The 24,394-nt window shown below is 40.8% G+C and overlaps 1 protein-coding gene across 5 annotated transcripts in view; it reads left to right on the top strand.

The window, feature by feature from the left end:
• LOC137503386 (ankyrin-3-like) overlaps window positions 1-24,394 on the top strand; it is a 45,527-nt gene that overhangs the window by 10,276 nt on the left and 10,857 nt on the right. For all 5 annotated transcript variants that reach the window (XM_068230986.1, XM_068230985.1, XM_068230984.1 and 2 more), the window contains one exon: window positions 24,230-24,349. In XM_068230986.1, the coding sequence (XP_068087087.1) occupies window positions 24,230-24,349 (120 nt within the window). The remainder of the gene's footprint in view (window positions 1-24,229; window positions 24,350-24,394) is intronic.

Genomic DNA, 24,394 nt, shown 5'->3' with positions numbered 1-24,394 from the left:
CGAGGGAGGAGCGATATATATAAATAATCGGAAATAGTGTCGAATACATAGTTTTCGGGGTCGCCAAAGTGAATAGCGACAATCCGGATTTTCAGTATCAGGAGACAAACCACGTGGGGGTAAGACACGCCAGGAACCCTTATGGGTCGAATCCACACTTTTCAGGTGAACAGTAACAACCCGGGAATTTTTAAATTCCAAGTTCAGACCCCTTTAGGGTGGGGGACAAGGGGGAATGATGTATAAAAATAATCGAAAAGAATGTCAAGTACTCTTCGGGGTCGCTGAGATGAATACTGACACTCCGGATTTTTACTATCAGGAGACAAACCACGTGGGGGTAGGGCACCCCTGGAACCCATAGGGGCGGGGGGGGGGAAAGGGGTGCGATATAAAAATCATCGAAAGTAGTGTCGAATGCATCCTTTTGGAGTCGGTTAGATGAATAGTGACACCCCGGGATTTTTTAAAGTCCAAGTTCATCCCCCTTTGGGGGGGAGCAAGGGGGGTGAGATATAAAAATAATAGTATTTAGTGTCAAATATACAGTTTTCGGGGTCGCCGAGGTGAATAGTAACACTCCGGAATTTTAATATCGGGAGACAAACCACGTGGGAATAAGACACCCCAGGAACCATTAGAGGTGGGGGCGGGGGGCTTGAGATATGAAAATCATCAAAGTAGTGTGGAATACATAATTTTTGGGGTTGTTGAGAGGAATAGTGACACTCCAATTTTTTAAAGTCCAAGTTCAGACCCTTTGGCGTTGGGGCGAGGGGGAAGTGATATATACATGTAATCGAAAATTGTGTCGAATACGTAGTTTTCGGGGTCGCCAAAGTGAATAGCGACACTCCGGATTTTTAGTATCAGGAGACAAACCACGTGGGGATAAGACACCCCAGGAACCATTAGGGGCAAGGGGGGTCATATATAAAAATAAATGAAAATAGAGTCGAATCCATACTTTTCAGGGTCGCTTAGATGAACAGTGACATCCCGGGAAATTCTTAATTTCAAGTTCAGCCCCCTTTAGGGTGGGGGGCAAGGGGGGTGATATATAAAAATAATCGTAATTAGTGTCGAATCCACAGTTTTTAGGTTCGCTGAGGTGAATAGTGGCACTCTGGACTTTTAAAGTCCAAATTAAGGCCCCTTTTGTAGTGAGTAGTTAGGAAGGGAGTTAGATATAAAATAATCGAAAATAATGTCACATCCATGGTTTTAGGTGTCGATTAAATGAGGAGTGACACTCCGGTTGTCGTTTAAGTCCAAGTTGATCCGCAATTGCCAGGCGGGTGAGAAGGATTCAAGAACAGAAAATATCCAAATGACCGAGATTAAGGATGTTTTTGTACGTTCCAGTATAACTGTCAGCAGAAGTTAATGCAAATATTACCTAATACCTGAAAAAAATACTAAGGGGGAAAGACACCCCTTGAAGCCTTAGATAAGGGTATGAAATGTAATTAAGACTGAAAATGCCCGATATTAGTGTTGAATCCATACGTTTCGGGACTACGGGAACAATTTCAAACAAACTTGGTCACTTATGACTTATTATCAGGAGACAAAGTGCGTGGAGGTATGACAACCCTAGCACACCTACGGCGGGATGAGATGTAGAAATAATCGAAAATAGTGTCGAATCCATTCTTTTCGGGGTCGCTGAGATGAATAGTAACACTCCAATTAGTTTAGAAGTCAAAATTCTGCCTCCTTTCGCATAGCGGTGAGAAAAAGTGAAAAACAAAATTTCGAAAATGATCGAGAGAATGGACGCATGTGTGTATACTGGATCTACTGTCTGGAGAAATATACCCTAGGGGTAAGAGACTCCTAGCCTCTAAAGTAGGGGCGAAATGTAAATATTAACCAAAATGACCGAAATTTGTGTCTAATCCATAGTTTTCGGGGTCGCTGAGATGAACTGTAACACTCTGGATGCCGTTTAAGATAAAGCTCAGACCTACTCGGCAGGCGGATGAGAACTGGCAAAAAATTGAAAACGTCCAAAGGGACAGAGTTTAAGGATGTGTGTATGTTTTAGCATATCTCTCAATCAAACTTGGTATACACATGACTTACTATATAGAAAACATTACTGTGGAGGTCAGATACACCTAGCCCCCGCTGGTGTTGGGGAATGAGAGGGGCTGACGTGCAAAAATAAGGAAAATAACCAATATTAATGTCGAAATTCATTGTTTATGTGTCGCTGATACGACCTGTGACGCTGTGGATAGCGTTTAAGTCCACGTTCAGCCTCCATCGAGGCAGGAGCTGAGAAGGGCTTAAAAGTAAATAGTATAAAATGACCGAGATTAGTGTTTACTCGATAATTAAATAATCTAAAACTTGAAGTCAGATACATCTAAATAACTATAAAACTACATGATAAGTCATAAAATCAGCATCTCAAAAAGAATTCTATAAGCATTCACTTCACACTCAACTAACTGGTAATACAAATATTAAAAGTTAACATTCAAAAACTATCCGGGCAACGCCGGGTACTACAGCTAGTAGATTATAAAGTTACTTTTAAAAAATTAAACAATAGGGATGTGGCGACCCCATCTCCCAGTGGGAAACCACTGCAGTCAGCCTCCCGAGTATTGGCAGGCAAACCATAGGTAGTTGGGTTTAGAGGAAATGACAACCCAAAACTGTGAACATCTTCGGTCACAATGAAATAATCGCCTATTAGGTTGGGCAGCTTCTTGCCTATGTGGAAAGTAAGGGGACACTACCACATTATATTCCCCAGGAAACACATGGTATGGCTATTTGTGAATGCTTTCAAATACTTGGCAAGTAGAACAACAAAGCACATGAAGTGCATCCGAGAGGTGAAAACTCATATCCCCCTGTGGGTGGGAGTGGTAGGATATCATCCACTGTACCCCTGCCTGCTGTAAGAGGCAACTAAAAGGGGCCCGAAGGGCTCTGAACTTTGGAGCATAGGTTGGGGAACATAGGGCCCTTAGCAGAGTCCTGGCATTGCTTCCACTTGTGCCAGGCTCCTTTCATCTATCCTTTCTGACCTCTCTTGGTGAACTCCTGTTATTTTCCGACCCCAGCACTATTAGGTTTGCAAGGGCTAGGGAATCCTTTATTTTCACACCCTTCGTGGTCCTTGTCTTCTTTTGGCAGATAACTTCATTTTTCGAAGTGTCGGATCCCTTCCATTTTTCTCTCTGATTAGTGTTATATAGAGGATGTTTGCCTAGTTGTACTTCCTGTTAAAACAATAATCACCACCACCACCACCACCACCACTGAAAACTCATAGTGTGATTGCGAAGGAAGCATTAAATAAGAAGAATAGACTTTTTTGTGGGGGTGTGGATAGAGACTTGGGGAAGCAATTCATGAAGTGCTTTGTATGGAGTGTGGCACTGTATGGTGCTGAGTCATGGACATTGAAAAAAGAGGACGAAAGAAGATTGGAAGCATTTGAGATGTGGATTTGGAGGAGGAGGGAAAGCATACAATGGATAGAAGTAGTAAAGAATGAAGAAGTCTTGAGAATAGTTGGGAAGAGAGAAATATATTAAAAGTAATCAAGAAGAGCAAGCACAGTTGGATTAGTTATCGGATGAGGAGAGATTGCATGCTTGTAGATGCTATAGAAGGAGCGGTGAATGGAAATAGACAAAGAGGATGGAAAATAGATCAGATGCTGGACAGTATCAAGTATGAGGAAACAAAAAAGGTGGCAAAAGACAGGATTGTGTGGAGAGCTGTCATGTGAAGACATGGCATATGGCAGAACGCTGATGATGATGATGATGATGATGTATCTTACATAATGGCTGTAATGTAAAGGACATTAATTCCGATATCAGGGTGTTTGTTAGTTTGTTTTACCCACATGTCCACCAATGTGAACTCGAGAGATGTACTTTTGGAGAATTAGAATGTTCTCTGTCCCCTTGACCATGTTTGAATAACTGTATTTTGGTTGTAGACTGTTAATTAGCCCTCAGGATAAGTTATTTTACTGAAAAAGGTATGATTTAGTTCTCTATTCAAATCTAACATCTGCACATCTTTTAATTAAAAAAACAGACAGAATATACCAAAATTTGTATATTAGAACAAGTAGACGAAGCTACTGATTAGGTGCTTGTGCCTATTCCTAAGTGGACTCTAAACAAATCAAATTATTTTTTCAAAAAAAAAATACAAATTTTAATACTGAAAAAGAAAAATAAGTTGTGATCTGCAGTTTGGACTTTAAAATGAGCTTGATTCCTGTGTTAAAATAAGAGAGGAACCAATAATGTTCTGTGGGGACAGTCAGCTATATTTAGAGAGAGAAAGTGGGTAAATGGGTTGAAATAACTACAGCTGAACTCTGTTAAGAAGTTTTTCAAGGGACTGCAAAAAAAGAAAAGCTTCTTAAGCAGGAATCTTCTTAAAAGTGGTAATGCCCAAAAACTTATTCTGTATTTTGAAATACAAGTGAAACACACAGCCAACAGATTTCCTTGTTTGTGAACAATACCGAAATAAGCCAATATATAGGAGCTGCTAAAAGAAAGCCAAAATATAAAAATTGTATTATCATGACATGTATTTTTAGAGATAAAGTAAAATAATTGAACGCACCATATTATAAATACATTTGATAAGTGAAGGGAACATATTATATAAAACCTTGCACAAGATACAAGAAGTAATACTAAGAACATTAAAACGGTAGATGGTAACTGTACATTATGTAAATTCTCTACTGCATTAGTCATTGAATACATTTTCAGACACAAAAGTCTAGACTTCTACTTGGAAAAGAAATGTTCCAGGTTTGACTGTTTCAGGTTTTTACTGCTTTAAAGTATAAACCTCTCCATTTCCCACATTGCCTTCCATGTGTTCTGAGGCACACTGGCTGAACGTTTCACAAACCACCTCAGTTTTTCAAGGCAGATGCTTGCCTCACTGCAAGATGGTTTTGGGGATTCTCTTCCTCAACCTCTTCTTCTTCTTCTTAATCTCCTCTTCTCTTGCTTGAATTTCCTTGCAGATCTGATCGATGGTCTGTTCCTCGCAAGTGATTACCATATCATCAATGGCAGTGAAGTCTTTGAAACTACTGGTAATCGCCATCTTCTGCGGTATAGTTTTCCAGCACCCAGGCTCTTTATCACCAGTTTCCATAACTATGCTGTTGGTACCACCATCAAAGCCTGCTTTCCTGAAGCAATTTGCTATTATTACAGGCTTCAATGAATCCCGTGATGAGGCAATGAAATGCATTGTGTCCAAAAGAGATGGTTTGTGGATGGGTTCGCCTGCTTCCATGTGTAGCAGCATACAGCTCACAACTGATTTTCGATACCTCTGCTTCAATACCTTAATGACTCTTTGGTCCATGGGCTGTAGTGCCGATGTAGTATTCGGTGGAAAAACTTCTACCTTGATGTTCCTTCCTTGGATAGAAGTAGTAAAGAAGTGGTCCATAAACACCACAATCTTCCTCTTCTGTCTCCCTATTTTTTAATTTGATGCCTGCATATATTCTTCAGACAGGGAACTTGTCATCCAAGCTGACTTGTTGCTGGTGTACTTGCACGGCAAAAACCTGATATTTTGATTCAACGTGGCTCGCTACACTTCCCTATCATCAATTGAGGTAGTTTTTCAGTTCCTTCCATATTAGTACCAACCAATACCGTAACTCACATTTTACTTAATTTTACTCTGTGGCAAGGTTCTCCCTTCAAAACTAGTGACATCCAGGATAAGCTGGTAAAAAAGTGTGAATTCATTGAGATTTAAAATGTCGCAAGGTTTGCTTATTTTAGCAGGCAGAACCATTTCCTTCCATTAAAATGCAGAAAGTGTACAGGGAAATTTTATGCTTCCCTTTCCTTCGCACTTACATTCCCTGCTTTGCCACAAATTGTTGTATAAAAATGCCAGCTCAATTTTTAAAGCAGTCCAGCCACCCGTTCGACACGATGAAAGGTACCTTTAATTTGCACGCAATATTTTCGGCTTTCTCCTTCACAATAGTCCCGCTGGAAGGTATGTTCAAAACTTCGCTGCTGTTTAAACCATATTAGCAGAGCTTGTTCTACTTCATCGTACTTTCCGATTTAACTTTCTTGCAAAGTATTCCCTGCAGAAGCAAAGATCTCTTCTTTCTTCGCTATAATGCCGTTCAAAGTAGATGGCGGCATTCCCAGCTCCATTGCTAAAACAACACGGGAAAGTGTAGTTGACTCCACTTTCCTTATAATCTCCACTTTGTCTTTTATTGTTAGTGCCTTTCGCTTGATCTCCTTCCTCTGAGTGCCACTCATTTTCACTTTAAACGTCCATACGTTGATATTCAAGTAAAATTAACTTCTCTGACTCTTATTCACACTAATTACGATGCTACACTATGCTTGGCAATCCATAGCTTAGGCTTACCAGATGCAAGGACAAGAGTTCGTTAGCATGTGCTTTCTATCTTCCTCGCCCCCCCCCCCCCCCAACCACACCTGCTTCAAGGTTAACGGCAGCAAATGGGAAATCTGGCAACTCATTCTTAGAGATTCTTAATATGTAAGCCTGAATCGCCCCTGCATTCCTACTGGTTGTCACGGCAATGGGCGTAGTTTCTGGCTGTTTTGCAAGTACCACATGGCCAAGTCAGTATTGAGTTAATTTTTCCGCTTCAGTCCTCTTCGTGCTATAGGTAATGAAGAAAAGAAACACAGGTTTGAAGTTGCAGAAATGAGTGCATGGAATAGTATCTGGGGTATTACGTGGGAGTGATAAAGGCACAGTAGCAACGCTGGCACATCTAAACGTAAACAGTTTTCTTCCCTGCGAGAATTTTATTTCATGTCTCCTCATCCTTGTGCTACATTCTAATAATGCGATGTAATAATTACGAGTGACAGGTTAATAAAATGTTTAGCTTGTATAAAGGTAAAAATAACTTTTAATTTTATGCCAACACATCTTATTGCAACGCCTCTGTGTGCCTCCCACAAACACCCAGTTGGTTATCAACATTCGTTCAACTTTGTAGACAATCGGGATCTCTTGGCCGGCTGTTTGGCAGCATGTGTATCAGCTGGCAAGTCGGCTGTTTCCTGCATAGAATTGTGAAGTTGTTTTTGTTCACCTCACTAATAATGGACACGGAAAATCTTTTCAGTTTAGTTAAAAAACGTAATTTCCTCTACGACAAGGCCCATAAGTATTATTGCAACAACAGCATAAGCGAGAATTCCTGGAAGGAAATAAGCAAGGGAATGAAAAATCAAGCAGTTTAGAATATTCAGTTTCATGATAGGTTAGGCCTATACAGTATTTAGTTTATTTTGCAATTATTATTGACCTTATTTCAGAATCATACCATGTTAGAGTCCATATACAGTATGGTATGTCAGTACAATAATTGGCATTGGTTGGAATGTACGATCCTTAAGTGTTCATTATAATTTTATAAGTGGCATTCCATAGGTTTGTTGTACATGTATTCCTAACAAACAGTAATGTTGTGGACAAATATACTTTACGGTTCTTAATTAATGTTTAGGCCTCCTCGATTAATGACTTCACCCTGTCACGGCACGCAACTTACTGCATTAAAATTTGATGAAATCAATCATTGTGTGCTTTATGTTTCCCGGGTAGAATCCGTTCGATTCTATTCCGCTAGATGGAATGGTGGAGTGGAAATTTTGACTGATAGGTTTGCTTTGATTCCACAAGGTGAGAGTGAGCATCTGGTGTCTGTCATAGTGTGATGTCGTATGGCCTTGGCAAGTCCGGACAGGTTCCATGACACCAGAGGCACACCACAAGCGTGCGAATGGTCTAACACAGTGCAACTTGCGCGAAGACTGGAGGGTTCTAACCATGGGCTGCTTGAGCGGATGTTTTCTATCTCAAGGGGCTCTAAAATCTGAACTGTTTAACCGGGAAATATATTCACAACAGAACACTTTAAACGGGAAAAATATACATATATCTTAATACAACTGATCAAGGCACAAAGAAAATCACACATAATATGAAGGAAAACTTCTTAACCGAGTTTCACTGTACCTGGTTTTCTAGAGTGAAACTAGCAGGCATCCTCAATGGCATCTAATTATGATCAGGGTACCTATTTTCAAGAAAAAGGGGGAATGCACAGGGAAATTAAAATGCAGAAAGTGTACAGGGAAATGACTAGTCACATCAGAATGAGGCTTTTGATCTGAGACTTGACCCAAACGGAAGGATCGAACAGGACTGATGTGGACGCTACACGAGTCATACACAGTGAGTAGTACGTTGAGAGAAACATTAAGACAGAGTCAGTGCACGTGGTAGTGAAGGAGAAATGAAAACGATAGACATACTTGTGCTAATCGCTCAAAGGTGGCAGTACACAAAGCACGCGGAGTATCCAATATTGCATAAACTTGAGTGTGGTGTAGCTTACAGTTCACGGTTAATGATAGCGTAATTCCAGGTCTTTACTTTTATGGTAAAATTAAATGTTCGTAGATTGTATCTTTCCTCATTAATTTGTAATTGCTTTGCCAAAACTTAAATTATAATAATACACGCCTCAAAAAATGTTTTGCACCACCTGGAATTCTGGGTTTCTATGTTGCTGATGACCCCAGGAAACATGGGATGCAAATACACACTTAGTCAGACATAGCATGATTGATGTAAAAAAGAAAGCAACGGCAGTCACAACACACACTACTCTCCAGCAACGTGCACCCGTCTATCGAACAACAGAATCTAATTCTTTCTCTCATTACAGTGTTACTGTACCTTGTGCACTGAAGCATAATCAGACCCATTGCGGCATGCTGTCCGCAAGGCGGTTGAGGCTGTCCTGGTTGATCCTGTCTCATTCTCTGACAGGTGGGAGATGGCTTCGCTCAGCCCACTGCCTGTTTCACCATGTCCCAGGCACGTTCAATGGGATTCATGTCCAAAGATACTGCAGGCCAGTCTATCCAATGGATTTGGGCTCTCCAAAGGAGGTTCATAATATTGGAGCAGTATGAGTGCATGTTGTCATCTTGCAGAATGAATCTGTTGCAAAAATCTCAGTATGGTTGAAAAGTGGGCTCAAGGATACTGTTCCGGTATTGTGTACCAGTTATATTGACCTCTATGACAGTGAGTGGCTTTCCACGTCCATATGTAAGGCTGCCCCAAAATATGATGGATCCACCTCCCTGTTGGGCATGCTGGATGGCATACAAGACTCGTCTGCTATTACCTCGCTATCTCGAAACCCTCCTCCAATGATTATTTAGCATCAGATACATTTGGAATTCATCTGTGAAGGGGACCCACTGCCATATTACCGGAGTCCAGACCAAGTGCTCCTTTGCCCATCTGTAACTGGTGCAATGATGTTGGGTTGTATGTGCATGTGCTTGCCAAGGAACTCTTTGAGTGTAGGTGGTCTCTATGGAGCCTGTTTGTGATTGCCTGCATAAACACAGCCCTACCAGTTGTTTGCCTTAAGGCTTTACGTAGTTCTGTTGCTGTGTCTGACTAGTTCCTGCGACCCAGGATTCACATGTAATGGACTTCAGCTTCTGTTGTTCACAATGAACAACCACTATAAGATTGATCTTCAACAGTTTGTGTTGAATGATAGCGTCTGTATGTCCTGACATCATTACTATGGTGAACAACAACCAGGCTGGCAACTGCCCTCACAGACAGGCCTTGCTCACACAATGTCTTTATGTGCGTATGGTCAAAAGTGGTAATGAATCGTTGAGGCATGCCTCTATACTGTACAGGACATAAATGTGCTCTTGACATGTTGTGTCCACAGGTGACAGTAACAGCGCACTCTTCTAGACTGTTCTGAGACTGTGCGCTTTACCTCTACATCCATGAACAGGTAGCATTACATGTCTTTTGGACGTCTGTCATGCAACAACTCTTAGAGCAAACATCCTTTACGAACACAAAAAATACAGGTCAGAACTGTTTTTGAGGCGTGTATTATAAATTGTAAAAACAATAACTCCATGTAATATACATAATGTGAAGGTGCTAACTATTATAGACTGATCAAAATTATCACAGAAAAAATTCTGTAAAGAATGAAATGTGTCAGTGGTGCTTTTTTCTATGCATGCTACTTGACCAGCATACATATTTCGTCAACACTTTCATTTACTACAGTATCTGGGATCTTGTTCCTGAGTTTCTGAACACTAACCCATATGTTTCTGTTACGAGTGTGTTCAGAACCTGGCATGCACACTCACATCAGTTTTAAGAATAATGTCCCTGATGAACACAGGCCTTAGAAGAGTGATTGGCTGATGGCTTGCTGTGAGCAATGGAGTTGATTTTTGTTCCTTTCCATTTAGATGCTGGGGAAAGTTATATGTTCATAAACCACTGTGTTAGGGTTATTATAATTGAATTTCATTGTACATATTTTTATATTTGTATGTATTCATGATATTACATAAAATATCACATTTTAGCATTTTAGTTTTCTTATATAAATTGCCTCCTCTGCGAACCATGTGACCTTGCCGCGGTGGGGAGGCTTGCGTGTCCCAATGATGCAGATAGCCGAGCCGCAGGTGCAACCATATCGGATGGGTATCTGTTGAGAGACCAGACTAACGAATGGTTCATCGAAAGGGGGGTAGCAGCCTTTCGGTAGTTGCAAGGGCGGCAGTCTAGATGATTGACTGATACGGCCTTGTAATAATACTCAACATGGCTTAGCTGTGTTGATACTGCTACACGGCTGAAAGCAACGGGAAACTACAGCCATAACTACCTCCCGAGGACATGCAGCTCTCTCTGTATGAATGATGTACTGATGATGGCTTCCTCCCGGGTAAAATATTCCGGAGGTAAACTAGTCCCCCATTCGGATCTCCGGGTGGGGACTACACGAGAGGGGGCGATCATCAGGAAGATGGATACTGACATTCTGCGAGTCGGAGCGTGGAATGTTAGAAGTTTGAATCATTGTGGTAGGTTAGAGAATCTGAAAAGGGAGATGGATAGGCTAAAGTTAGATGTAGTTGGTATAAGTGAAGTACGTTGGCAGGAAGAACAGGATTTTTGGTCAGGCGACTACCGAATCATCAACACGAAATCAAACAGGGGAAATGCAGGAGTTGGTTTAATAATGAATAAGAAAATAGGCCAGCGGATAAGCTACTACGACCAGCATAGTGAAAGAATTATTGTCGTCAAGATAGACACCAAACCAATGCCCACCACAATAGTGCAGGTCTATATGCCTACTAGTTCAGCGGATGATGAAGAAATTGAAAGAATATATGAGGAGATAGAAGATTTAATACAATATGTAAAAGGTGACGAGAATCTAATTGTGATGGGAGACTGGAATGCAGTGGTAGGCCAAGGAGGAGAAGGTAGTACAGTAGGAGAATTTGGATTGGGACAAAGGAACGAAAGAGGAAGTCGGCTGGTTGAATTCTGCACTGATCATAATTTAGTCCTTGCCAATAGTTGGTTCAAACACCACAAACGACGGCTGTATACGTGGACGAGACCTGGAGACACTGGAAGGTATCAAATAGACTTCATTATGATTAGGCAGAGATTCAGAAACCAGGTGTTGGATTGCAAAACTTTCCCAGGAGCAGACATGGACTCTGACCACAACTTGTTGGTCATGAAATGCCATCTGAAGTTGAAGAACTTGAAGAAAGGAAAGAATGCAAAAAGATGGGATCTAGACAAGTTGAAAGAAAAGAGTGTGAGGGATTGTTTCAAGGAACATGTTGCACAAGGACTAAATGAAAAGGCTGAAGGAAACACAATAGAGGAAGAGTGGAGAGTCACGAAAAATGAAGTCAGTAGGGCTGCTGAAGAAATGTTAGGAAGGAAGAAAAGATCAACTAAGAATCAGTGGATAACTCAGGAGATACTAGACCTGATTGATGAACGACGAAAATACAAGAATGCTAGAAATGAAGAAGACGGAAAAGAATACAGGTGATTAAAGAATGAAGTGGATAGAAAGTGCAAGATAGCTAAGGAAGAATGGCTGAAGGAGAAGTGCAAGGATGTCGAAGGCTGTATGGTCCTGGGAAAGGTAGATGCTGCATACAGGAAAATCAAAGAAACCTTTGGAGAAAGGAAATATAGGTGCATGAATATTAAGAGCTCAGATGGGAAGCCACTTCTAGGGAAAGAAGACAAAGCAGAAAGATGGCAGGAGCATATCCAACAGTTGTATCAAGGTAACGATGTAGATAATTTGGTTCTGGAACATGAAGAGGTTGTTGATGCTGATGAAATGGGAGACCCAATTTTGAGGTCAGAGTTTGACAGAGCTGTGAGTGACCTAAATAGGAACAAGGCACCTGGAATTGATGATATTCCCTCTGAATTACTGACTGCCTTAGGAGAAACCAGCATGGTAAGGTTATTTCATTTAGTGTGCAGGATGTATGAGACAGGAGAAGTCCCATCCGATTTTCGGCAGAATGTTGTTATACCTATTCCCAAGAAAGCCGGTGCTGACAGGTGTGAAAACTACCGCACCATTAGTTTAGTATCTCATGCCTGCAAAATTTTAACACGTATTATTTACAGAAGAATGGAAAAACAAGTTGAAGCTGAGTAGGGAGAAGATCAATTTGGCTTCAGAAGAAATGTAGGAACACGTGAAGCAATCCTGACTTTACGTCTGATCTTAGAGGATCGAATCAAGAAGGACAAGCCCACGTACATGGCATTCGTAGATCTAGAAAAGGCATTCGATAATGTTGATTGGAACAAGCTATTTATGATTCTGAAGATGATAGGGATCAGATACCGAGAACGAAGAATTATCTACAACCTGTATAAAAATCAGTCTGTAGTGATAAGAATGGAGGGCTTTGAAAAAAGAAGCAGCAATCCAGAAAGGAGTGAGGCAAGGCTGGAGTTTGTCCCCTCTCCTTTTCAATGTTTACATAGAACAGGCAGTAAAGGAAATCAAAGAGAAATTTGGAAAGGGAATCACAGTCCAAGGGGAGGAAATCAAAACCTTGAGATTTGCCGATGATATTGTTATTTTATCTGAGACTGCAGAAGATCTCGAGAAGTTGCTGAATGGTATGGATGAAGTCTTGGGTAAGGACTACAAGATGAAAATAAATAAGTCCAAAACAAAAGTAATGGAGTGCAGTCGAACAAAGGCAGGTGATGTAGGAAATATTAGATTAGGAAACAAAGTCTTAAAGGAAGTAGATGAATATTGTTACTTGGGTAGTAAAATAACTAACGATGGCAGAAGTAAGGAGGACATAAAATGCAGACTAGCACAAGCAAGGAAGAGCTTTCTTAAGAAAAGAAATTTGCTCACTTCAAACATTGATATCGGAATTAGAAAGATGTTTTTGAAGACTTTCGTGTGGAGCGTGGCATTGTATGGAATTGAAACATGGACGATAACTAGCTCAGAAAGAAAGAGAATAGAAGCTTTTCAAATGTGGTGTTACAGAAGAATGCTGAAGGTGAGATGGATAGATCGATTCACGAATGAAGAGGTACTGAATCGAATTGGTGAGAGGAGATCGATTTCGCTAAATTTGACGAGAAGAAGAGATAGAATGATAGGACACATCTTAAGACACCCAGGACTTGTTCAGTTGGTTTTAGAAGGAAGTGTAGGTGGTAAGAACGGTAGGGGTAGACCAAGGTATGAATATGACAAACAGATCAGAGCAGATGTAGGATGCAATAGTTACGTAGAAATGAAAAGGTTAGCACAGGATAGGGTGGCATGGAGGCTGCATCAAACCAGTCTATGGACTGATGACTCAAACAACACAGCATATATAAATTGCTGTGTTGAAGTTTCACTGACAGCCCCTTGGTGACATGGAACGTTCAAGAGCCGTTTTACCCTGCGGACAGAGGTGATTCAGATGTGAGCACTGTAATTATGCAGCAATGTCTTTAAAAATTCACTGTAACTACAGTTTGGCTCAGATTATTTTCAACTGTTTAAAGTAGAGACTCGAATGTAGTTTACATTCATTAACTTTATATTTACGTGTGGTTTAGTAATGACGAAGGGACCCTCCACATTTTCTATGGAAATAAAGTGACGTTCTTGTATTTGCATGGGTTGTTTCATAATGCAGTGAAAACTAGGGTAATTGTTGTCTCAGAAACTTTGAGTGGAAGAACCGAGATAAATAGTTTAAAGATTCATTTAGCACAAATTCTGTGTTAATATGTCTATTAGTTCATGAGAAAGAGTACGTACACTTAGGCTACTTTGGCACGTTTTGTTGTCCATTACTTGGCCGTGCGCATCATGCCGTCCCATTTCTTATGTTAATACGCCCATCCTCGCTTCACTCAGTCCAGTCTTCTGTAGTACAATTATTGCTTGAGTTATTACGACTTTATTACTTCTGTTTCATTCAAACTGCACCGTGCCATCCTGTTGCTCCACTCAATGTCATATTTCTAATTGACAGCAAGTCAAGAAATTATGATTACAAGTAATCATGCTCATATTTGTTGTATTGGCTTTATAATTGATCGGGTGGTTGAATTATATATATTTTTTTCAAGTAATTATACGCCATAGCCCGTCAGGACCTTGACACAAATCGGACTAAAAATAAGTGACATCACAATCACCCTGTTGCTCAACAGCAGACAGGTACCTATTTCCATATCCCAAGGAGATGAGGTAAATAAAAGAATAAATGGCAGGGACGAGGCAGGACGATAGAAAATTTTCCATAAGACCAAGAAGAAGGAAGGAATGCTACGCACATACCTCATGATCGTTTAGCGGAAGGACTCTAGCATTCATCCAGAGTTTCAACAAAATAATCCCATACTTATTCGATGAAACACAGAACAACAGATATTAAAACAATCGTATCAACAAGCATCAAAATCCACTAAGAAACACCTAGAACGGTAGATTGACTTTAAATGAACTTTACAGTACAACCATAGAAAACATGACGACGACTGAGAGACAGGTTATGCAGAAAATCCATGAGATGGCAGAAACAAAATACAACAAGAAGCCAGTTACCTAAATCCACCTACATACTATTCTACAAGAGTTGCATTACCAACAAACAAACAATTCCCAAATCTACCAGGACACATGAGAAATTATAAGGTCACACAACCTTCTATCAAGTGCCATAACTGCCCAATAATGACTACACAACATCAAAACCACAATAACTTCCAAAAACATGTGTCAGCCCTTCAGGGTTAAAAGATTACACAATCTTCAACACCATGCTATGAAGTCATCACGCGACCATCAAAATTTACACTCAAAACAACACACCGGTACTGAAATAACACCACCAGATACAGGCCCAACACCAAACCTATCGCGGCTAAAGAAGTAGAATTCTCAGGTTAAGAACCATACTTTCACAACACAACACTACAACAACAGGTAGATATGGTAGGATACTCCACATAGTACAACAGCACACAACTCGCATAGAACAGCACGCAACAGGAAATAAAATAAATAATTTGAAATAAGGAACCTGGCGAATAAAGCTTCCAGAGGAGCTCAGAACTAAAGTTTAGCGTGGGGCTACAGAAAACGATAATAGGAAAGATACTTCCAACAGTTATCAAATTGGGTACGAAGATCCTTTAGGTACGACAAACTAGCAACGAGCCAGTCTCAAAAAGAACTCACAACTCCCAAAGAGATGGGAATAGTAGAGAACCGGGCACTAGGAGGATTAGTAAAGGAGGAGCACCTATTACAAACAGTCAGACAGTGGAGAACCAGAAAGACTCAAGTCCATGCCCAAGGCAAACAGGTTACCACTCCCAACACCAGTCGACAGAGCTCCTTCACAACTAATCACTTCCGCCAAAGATTAGACATAGAGAGGGCGTCACTGACAATTAATAATGGTTTTCCAAACGTACACCACCTAATAAAATTATATTACAATGCGAAGCATATCCTGCGATGAATGCACTATTGCCCTACAACCAGCACGAGTGAGCAATCATACAGTAGAAACAAAACCAACCCCCGTAGACAGAAGAACGGGGAGGAAAACAGAGATAAACATCATGCACAACATCCCGAAAGGGTGCCCTAACATAACAGTGCATTCTCGAATCATGATCAACACCTATAGTTTCAAATTATGTAAAGTTTAGAATTTTAAAGACGAACAGTCCAGGGTTGAAGACCAACCAAACCTACCATAGGATGGTGACAGGAAAAAGAACCTTGCAAGGCGCGGAAAGGTAGCACGGGCTGAGCAAATATAACCAACAGAAATTAAATCAATAGGAGTAGATTGACAAGTAATTCACAGGACACCAGAGCTACAAGATCGACATAAGGTAATAAAACTTCATATGCCAAATCCGCTTCGTCACGAAATATCATCAAGACACCATTACAGGATAATTTTTCCAGACCTATCAAAGGAAAAGCTCGCACAGGAAACCATCATAAGCCAGGGAATCAATACAGACATTAGAAATCAGAAAATATTACATGGTTTTACACACTACCCATGAATTAACCCTAATTAGCCCACTAAGAGGTAGTTCTTAGGCACATCTTTAAACAGTACACCACATCCTACCCAAGGTTGTACCAAACACCAAAATTAAAAGGAAACTTAAGGGAAACTACATCTTATCCAGATTTGATTTGAGACAGATGAACTCGCCTAATTCTCTTAGCGATGGGATCACTAACTAACACTGATACAGGGGACAGGAACTGCTAAATGGTACAAGGTCCTTGGTACCTGGGAGCCAGTTTAGCAGTAAATATTTTGATAGCTTTACTAATTGGGTAGCATTTAATGAAGACATGGTCTCCAACCTTCAACCTTGTTGATTTTCTACCCTTGTTGTACCGTTTTTTAGCCTTCTCGTACGATACAGACAGATTTTTCCTCTCTTCATCCCAAATTTTCTGAAGATCATTGGGCTTGGACAGGTCAGGAAGAAGGTCATTGATTCCAAGTAGGTTGGACATGGGTGAATACGGAGGGTAACCAAACATCAGAGACATAGGCGTCTTACCATGAGTTTCATGTAAAGCTGAGTTGAACGCATGGGCCAACCAATGCAGGCAAGAATCCCACTTGTACTGATTGTTATGATGAAACGCAATCAAGGCCGACTTTAGATTCCTGTTCATTCTCTCAGCGTAAGATGGGTTAGGATAGTATGGAGTGGTAGTTACATGTGAGATGCACAACTCGAACAAATATTTCCTGAATGAATGGCTGGTGAAAGCACTGGCGTTGTCGGAGACTAAAAACTTGGGAGGACCAAAGGATGCAAAGATAGAGTTCAAACAACTGATAGTCGTTCGAGTGTCAGTAGATCTCGTAGGGATAATCCAGCTGAATCGAGAAAAGGCATCAATGCACACGAAAATGTGGGTGTTTCCTAAGGTAGAACAAGGGAGCAGACCCAGGAAATCGATGAAGAGCCGTTCCATTGGGCGAGAGGCTTGAGAAGAAGATAAAAATCCCACATGGTTGTTCAGACTCGGTTTGCTAATAGCACAGGTTTGACAAGATTTCACCATGTTTCTAATATCATTATCCATCTTTTTCCAAATGAAGATCTATTTAATCTTTTCCCTTGTCTTGAACGTACCCAAATGTCCACCAATGGGAGAGCAGTGATAATATTTGAAAATTTCCGGGACAAGGACCCTAGGGACAACAATTTTGAAATTCCTACTCTTTCGACCTTTACAACAAAGAACACCCTTAACAAGAGAGTATGGCTTTACTACAGATCCTTTGTTAAGCTTATCAATGATCTCCTTCAAATCTGGATCAGTTTTCTGATGATCTGCAATTTCATGATATGGTAGAGGAAGATCCGAAAGAATGGCATTAACTCCAAAGACATTAGTTACAATTTTTTCATCATCAGGATTTACATCGGTGCCAAAATTACCCTCAAACATCCTACTTAGGCCGTCAGCGATGACGTTCTCAGAACCCCTGATATGCCTGACATTGAAATTGAACGATGAAATCCTCAAAGCCCATCTAGTGATACGGCCAGTTCTCTTGGGTCGGTTCAATACCCAAGAAAGAGCTTGGTTGTCTGTCTCAAGATCAAAATTAACATGCTCGATGAAGGGTCTGAATTTTTCCAGGGCAAACAACACGGCCAGACATTCCAACTCATAAATGGAGTATTTGTTTTCTAGGTTGGTAAGAGTCCTAGACACGTAAGCTACATGCCTACGCCCATCCTCGTACTCTTGTAGAAGAACACCAGCAATCGCTTTGCCAGAGGCGTCAGTTTGCTCAATGAACCTTTTATTAAAATTTGGAATAGCCAAAACAGGAGCATTCATCAGAGCGGATTTCAAAGCTTCAAAGGCTTCTTGCTGAGGACGACCCCAGAAGAACTTCACGTCTTTACGTCTAAGATGATTTAGAGGAACAGCTATCACTGCAAAATTAGGAATGAACTTCCTGAAAAAATTGACCATGCCCACGAACCGTGCGATGCCTTTGACATCTTTAGGGGGTCGAAAATCCCTAATAGCCTGAGTACTAGAGTGGTCAATGGAGATACCATTGGAGGAAACCACATGTCCAAGGAAAGACATACTCGGCTTAGCAAACGCTACTTTTGACAACTTGACAGTCAGCCCAGCTTTCCTCAAGCGATCCAGGACTTCTCTAACATGTTCGACATGTTCTTCGAAGGTTTTTGAGCATATAACCAGGTCATCAAGGTAATTAAAGACGAACCTGAACTTAATATCATAGAGAATATTGTCTAACAGTCTCGTGAGAACAGCCGCACCACAAGAGATGCCAAACGGGAGCCGCAGAAATTCATAGAGGTTCCAATCAGTGATGAAAGCAGTTAGTGGAATGGAAGACTTAGACAATGGGACTTGGTAATATGCCTGATTGAGATCTAACACAGTGAAAAACTTGGCACCCGAGAACCACCCAAAACAAGTGTGCAGATCGGGTAAAGGGTTGGATTGCAAGATGACCTTGTGGTTTAAAGCCCTGTAGTCGATAACAGCCCTGAACCCTTCAGAGGGTTTAGGTACCAGGAAGACCGGGGATGCATAGGGAGAGGTAGATGGACGGATCACTCCGTCAGCTAACATTTGGTCAATAATCTTTTTAAGCTCGAGCATACGAGGAGGTGAGAGGCGGTAAGGAGGGGATCTGACAGGAGTGTTATCTGATAACTCAATCTGATACTCGAGAACATCAGTAACTCCTAACTTGCTAGTAAACACATCAGGGAAATCATTACATAGAACACGAATACACTCAGCTTCCTCCTCACTTAAATGGCTGAGATCTAATTTATCAATTTCACCAACTCCTTCCGGTACTGACTCATCTACACAGGAAACCTTCATTGCACACGAGGAAAGATCCCTTAAGTTAAATTTAGAATCAGGTGAAAATTTAAAGAAAAACATCCTAGCTTGAAGATCCATAACTAGTCCCATTTTTGACAAGAACCCTGTCCCTTAAATCATGTTGCAAGACAGGTTAGGTGCCACAAGGCACGTGATTTTCCAGGTGAAATTCCCAATTCTTACTTTTACCTTTACAGCCCCCACAATTTCAAACTTGTTCCCATTAGCAGCCACACACTTCACACCAACAGGTAATAATTCATCCAGTTTACAAGCACTCTTCAGCTTGGAATACCATCCAAAATTAATCACAATACTACCTGAATCAATCAATGCTAACAGGGGTTCGTTATTTACTTCGACTTCAGCAAATGTACACAGGGAAACACCACAGGTAGAAATCTTATTACACTTTTGGGGACAGATAACCTTAGCAGAGCCCGGAGACTTTCCAAAATTAGAATTTTTACACTTTATTTGGGAAACTTTTAGTCATCGACCAGAATTAGGAGCTGACAAGGGGCAATTATTCTTAAGATGCTGAGCAGATCCACAAGAATAGCAACAACCCCTAGAGTTGCGCTTAACTACAGTACAAGCATTCCTGAGGTGGTTCCTAGAACTGCAGTTAAAACACTTCTTGGCACTGGCATCCTTATATATAGGAGAGGGGACAGGATGAACAGGTTTGGCAGGTGGAGGTAAACTTACAGGTCTGGGGGCATCTCCATGCTTGACGACTTCAGCGTGGGAGCATGTAACCTCCAGTTCATCAAAAGTAGTTGGGCACTTACTCAGGGAAAGATAGGACCTGTATGAGGGAGAGATGCCTTTTAAAATTCTTGCCACCATTTCTTCCTCTGGGACAGTAATTTTGAAAACTTTGCAGTAAAATCTGAGGTCAAGGATATAAGAAAGTAAATTTTCATGAAGGAACTGCGTCCGAATACAATGTTGAGGAATTAAGCTTTGTAACGCCAAGGAGGGAATAAATTTTTTCAACACCGATTCATGAAATTCATCAACCTTAAGTTTCAGGGAAATGGCCTCTGAGATTTCCCGTTTCAGAATACCTTCACAATGGGAGAAAAGAGCTCGAAAGATACCCAAATCATCGATAGAATAAACTTTACCAGAATCCTTCATTTCTACTAGAAACCGCAGAAAACGAATGCTTTCCTCAATCGAATCTACTGAGAAATTTTTCTCCCCATGGAAAAGCTCCTTTAAAGGGTTGTAGGTGGGAGTAAGGCTCATTTTAGACAACAAACTTTCCAGGACGGGAGAGGCAGCACAACATAAGCGTGGGTTATTAGGAGGGGTAACTACATCGTTTGAGGAACACTGAGGAATAGGGTCAGAAGGATTACATTTTTGACTGATTTTTAGGTTATCCATATCTCTGCTGGCAATCATCAGGTCCAGCTCAGCAGAAATGCTAAAGGCAATAGCCAACAATTTGGTGCACTGAGAGATAAACTCGGGTTCAGGTTTAAGCGACAACAAAACATGGATCCTTCCCAAGTAGTGATATACTCTGGCCTTTAAACGGTCAATTTGTGCTTTAGTAGGAGACAAATCCAAGAACTCTTCCCTTATTACCTCTATCTCGGTCAAAGCCTCGGTTATAAAATGAAGTGACTCACCAACATTGCTGGGGCGAACACGAGAAGGACTAATGGGCACCTGAATAAGCTCGGAAAGAAGGTTAGCACACTTGGCAACAGAACCAGCTGGACTAACTCCACGTATCGCTAGCTCATAGGTTACCTGCCTTACGGAGCTTGTGGGGAAACAGGACCGCTCGAGACATCGTGGAGGTACATGCAACAAAATTCCAACAAATTAATCAAGATAAATGCGCTTCTTTTCACAAAAGTAAGTAATCATTAAGACCATTTGCCTTTTTTCCACCACTGAACCATTTGACACAGTGAACAGTTTTCAAGAAAAGGGGGATATGACCAACCTACAGGTAATTAACAGTAGCACAAGCGTAGTCAACTTAGGAACCACACTCTGCTACCACTTACTGGCCCACCAGCTTGGTAACCTGGTACCAAACTAGCTGATTGAGAGTAAAAGACTACACTACACCGGACAAGATCCAGTGGAAGAGGAACAAAATAGGAAGCGTCACATACACTACACAACCAGAACAAAATAAAATAAATAGGAAAAGGTGAACTTACCTCCAGGTGGTAGAAAACCAACGGGTGGATCAAGCTACCAACTGTCAGTGTGCCAAAATTAATGTTGAGTAGAAATCAAGACAAACTTTTTTCTTTTTTTTAATATATTATTTAATGAAACTCAAAATTAACAGGTAAATAACAAGACATCTTCGCAGTAGTTTACCAAAATGATAGGTACCAGAAACTGACTAAAATCAAATTGACATGTGATTAAAATGAAGAGGTCTTTAAAATTAAAGTAAATTAAATTAAATTGGATTAAATAAGGTAAACAGACCTCACCGAACTACAGAAAACTTCAAATAAAATACCAAGAAACACCTAAAAGTAAATTAAGAAAATTATTTGAAAACTGCCAAACGGTAAGAAATAAAATAAGGAAATTTAAATGGTACCTTCAAGTTTTGAACCAACCTAAAATAACGAAATTAAATCACCAAAAAGCTGGTCGGCGAGAAACATTTTAAAGGAGGATATGTTACAATTAAACACTTCTGTTTACCTTCTTAACAACCAAGAAATCTTTTCTTAAGAGAGGAAATAATTCATTTTTAGGAAATACCATCTTGTAAGAAACAGGAAAAAAAAACTTTCTTTGCTCTCACAGATTTTCGCTGAGAGATGGAACTCTTTCTCTTTCGTTTCACATCAGTTATAGGGTAACCAATATACAGTGGGAGGTCCAGCATAGGATGTAAGTGCTACTCAAAAATGTTCAAGGGAAAGGAAACCCGACACAACAAAACCTGAAGGGAAAAGGAAAAAGAGCAATGAGGGGCAAGAAACAGTAAACACACAACACTGTTCCTTTTAATGGCAGAACAATCTACGACAGGGGTGACTCCCAGCCTTCAAAAAACATCATCACCATCACGTCTCTCAGAAAAACGTCGTCGTCTCCAAGGCAACCATAATCCATTGTTAATTCAGGAAAGAACCAATCCCGATAGTGGACCAACAATGGTATGCAAAATGGAGGCAAAATAATGGAACCAACAATCCCAAAAACCAGGAAAAACACTAAAAAGACCGGAATTAAATAAAAAGCAGAAAAATAAATTTAAAACAACCCGAAAATGCACCAATATCCTAACTGGAACTCCCATGTATTACCCCACTTTAAAACAAATTTCAGAACAGCAGTAACATCATTACCGGATAATAATAATAATATTTTACATTTATACCTCTTTTCAAATTTCCCTTAGAAACATTCAAATTTCTTGTGGTGACACGTTACATGCTAGATGCTTCAAACAAACAAATTAACATCTTTTTCAACCCGATACGTTACTTTTGAAAGGGTAGTACATTTTCACTTATCAAATAATGGTCCACCAAATTTTCCAGAACGCATCACTTATTTTGATGATTGATAGATTTCTCCTAAGTAAACGCAGAAGCAGTTCACCACCGATGAAAACAACAAATAAGTATAAAGGTTGGTTTGAGGTCCCAGCAGTAGGAAAGTTAAACAACATGGCCAGGCCATGTGCTCCTTACCGTAGAAGTCGGTGTTTTCAAGGTAAAATAAAAATCACACCCTACGAGGATGTATTAGATAAACGCTGAGGGTGTGGAGCACAATCCTACATCCTTTTAAATTCACTACCCACAGTCCATTATACTATGCCAATGCATTGCCTGGAGCTCGGTACACCAACGTCTTCTCGGCATGATAGAAAAGCAGCGACTCCTCGCTTCGCTTCCCTCTCCAGAGACGGACTATTTCAAAAATGGCCGACACCAAGCGCTGATTGGCCGGAACAATATCAAAGAATAAGACGACATATAGTTCCTACTATAGCCGTAAGATTGCAGCATCAACCAGAGCTTACACGCCCTCGTAGAATTAAACTTTAAAAACAGTGAGAACACCGATTAAGCAGTAGAAAATAAGAATACGGTTTTCTAAGCCATAACAGAAACCAAACTAAACCAAACCCCATGGCACTACAGCCCTTGAAGGGCCTTGGCCTACCAAGCGACCGCTGCTCAGCCCGAAGGCCTGCAGATTACAAGGTGTCGTGTGGTCAGCACGACGAATCCTCTCGGCCGTTATTCTTGGCTTTCTAGACCGGGGCCGCTATCTCACTGTCAGATAGCTCCTCAATTCTAATCACGTAGGCTGAGTGGACCTCGAACCAGCCCTCAGGTCCAGTTAAAAATCCCTGTCCTGGCCGGGAATCGAACCCGGGGCCTCCGGATAAGAGGCAGGCACGCTACCCCTACACCACGGGGCCGGCTCTAAGCCATAACAGGCTATCCCAAAATGTAGATGCAGAGGAGCCAAACACGAAACCTCGGTTTCAGCCTTGAGGCTGAGTTTTTAATTTCTCCTCTCTGCATTCTGGCAGTGTCCGTCCTATTGTAGGCTGACAGAGAGAAAGTAGGTAAATCGGTTGAAATATCTACCTGGTTTTCTAGAGTGAAACTTGCAGGCAACCTGCACTGCATCTAATTAAAATGCCTGCACAGTAGTTATGCACAAATGATTATTGCTGTTCCTGTTATTTTTATTATTATTAATGTTAATGTATACAACTTTATCATTATGGAAATTTGGGGAGAAATGCATCAATTATGCAAATAAGTACAGTATTTCTGGTATCCATTTACTACTGTTATCCTGTATGCTAGCCTGTTTGTGTTACAGATGAGTTACACTACTGTGAAGCTAGTCGCTGTCAACGAGTCGCCTAGAGGGCTCTACGCAGTAATTTCCATGTTACTGCTCACAGGGGGAATAGAACGCAATCCTGGGCCTGTCTTTGAGGTAAATCGAATATTTCCTGTATCAATATACACCAATATATACAAA

Source organism: Anabrus simplex, chromosome X (assembly GCF_040414725.1).
Source record: "Anabrus simplex isolate iqAnaSimp1 chromosome X, ASM4041472v1, whole genome shotgun sequence".
Lineage (NCBI taxonomy): Eukaryota > Metazoa > Arthropoda > Insecta > Orthoptera > Tettigoniidae > Anabrus > Anabrus simplex.
This window is presented reverse-complemented; position numbering and strand designations above follow the sequence as displayed.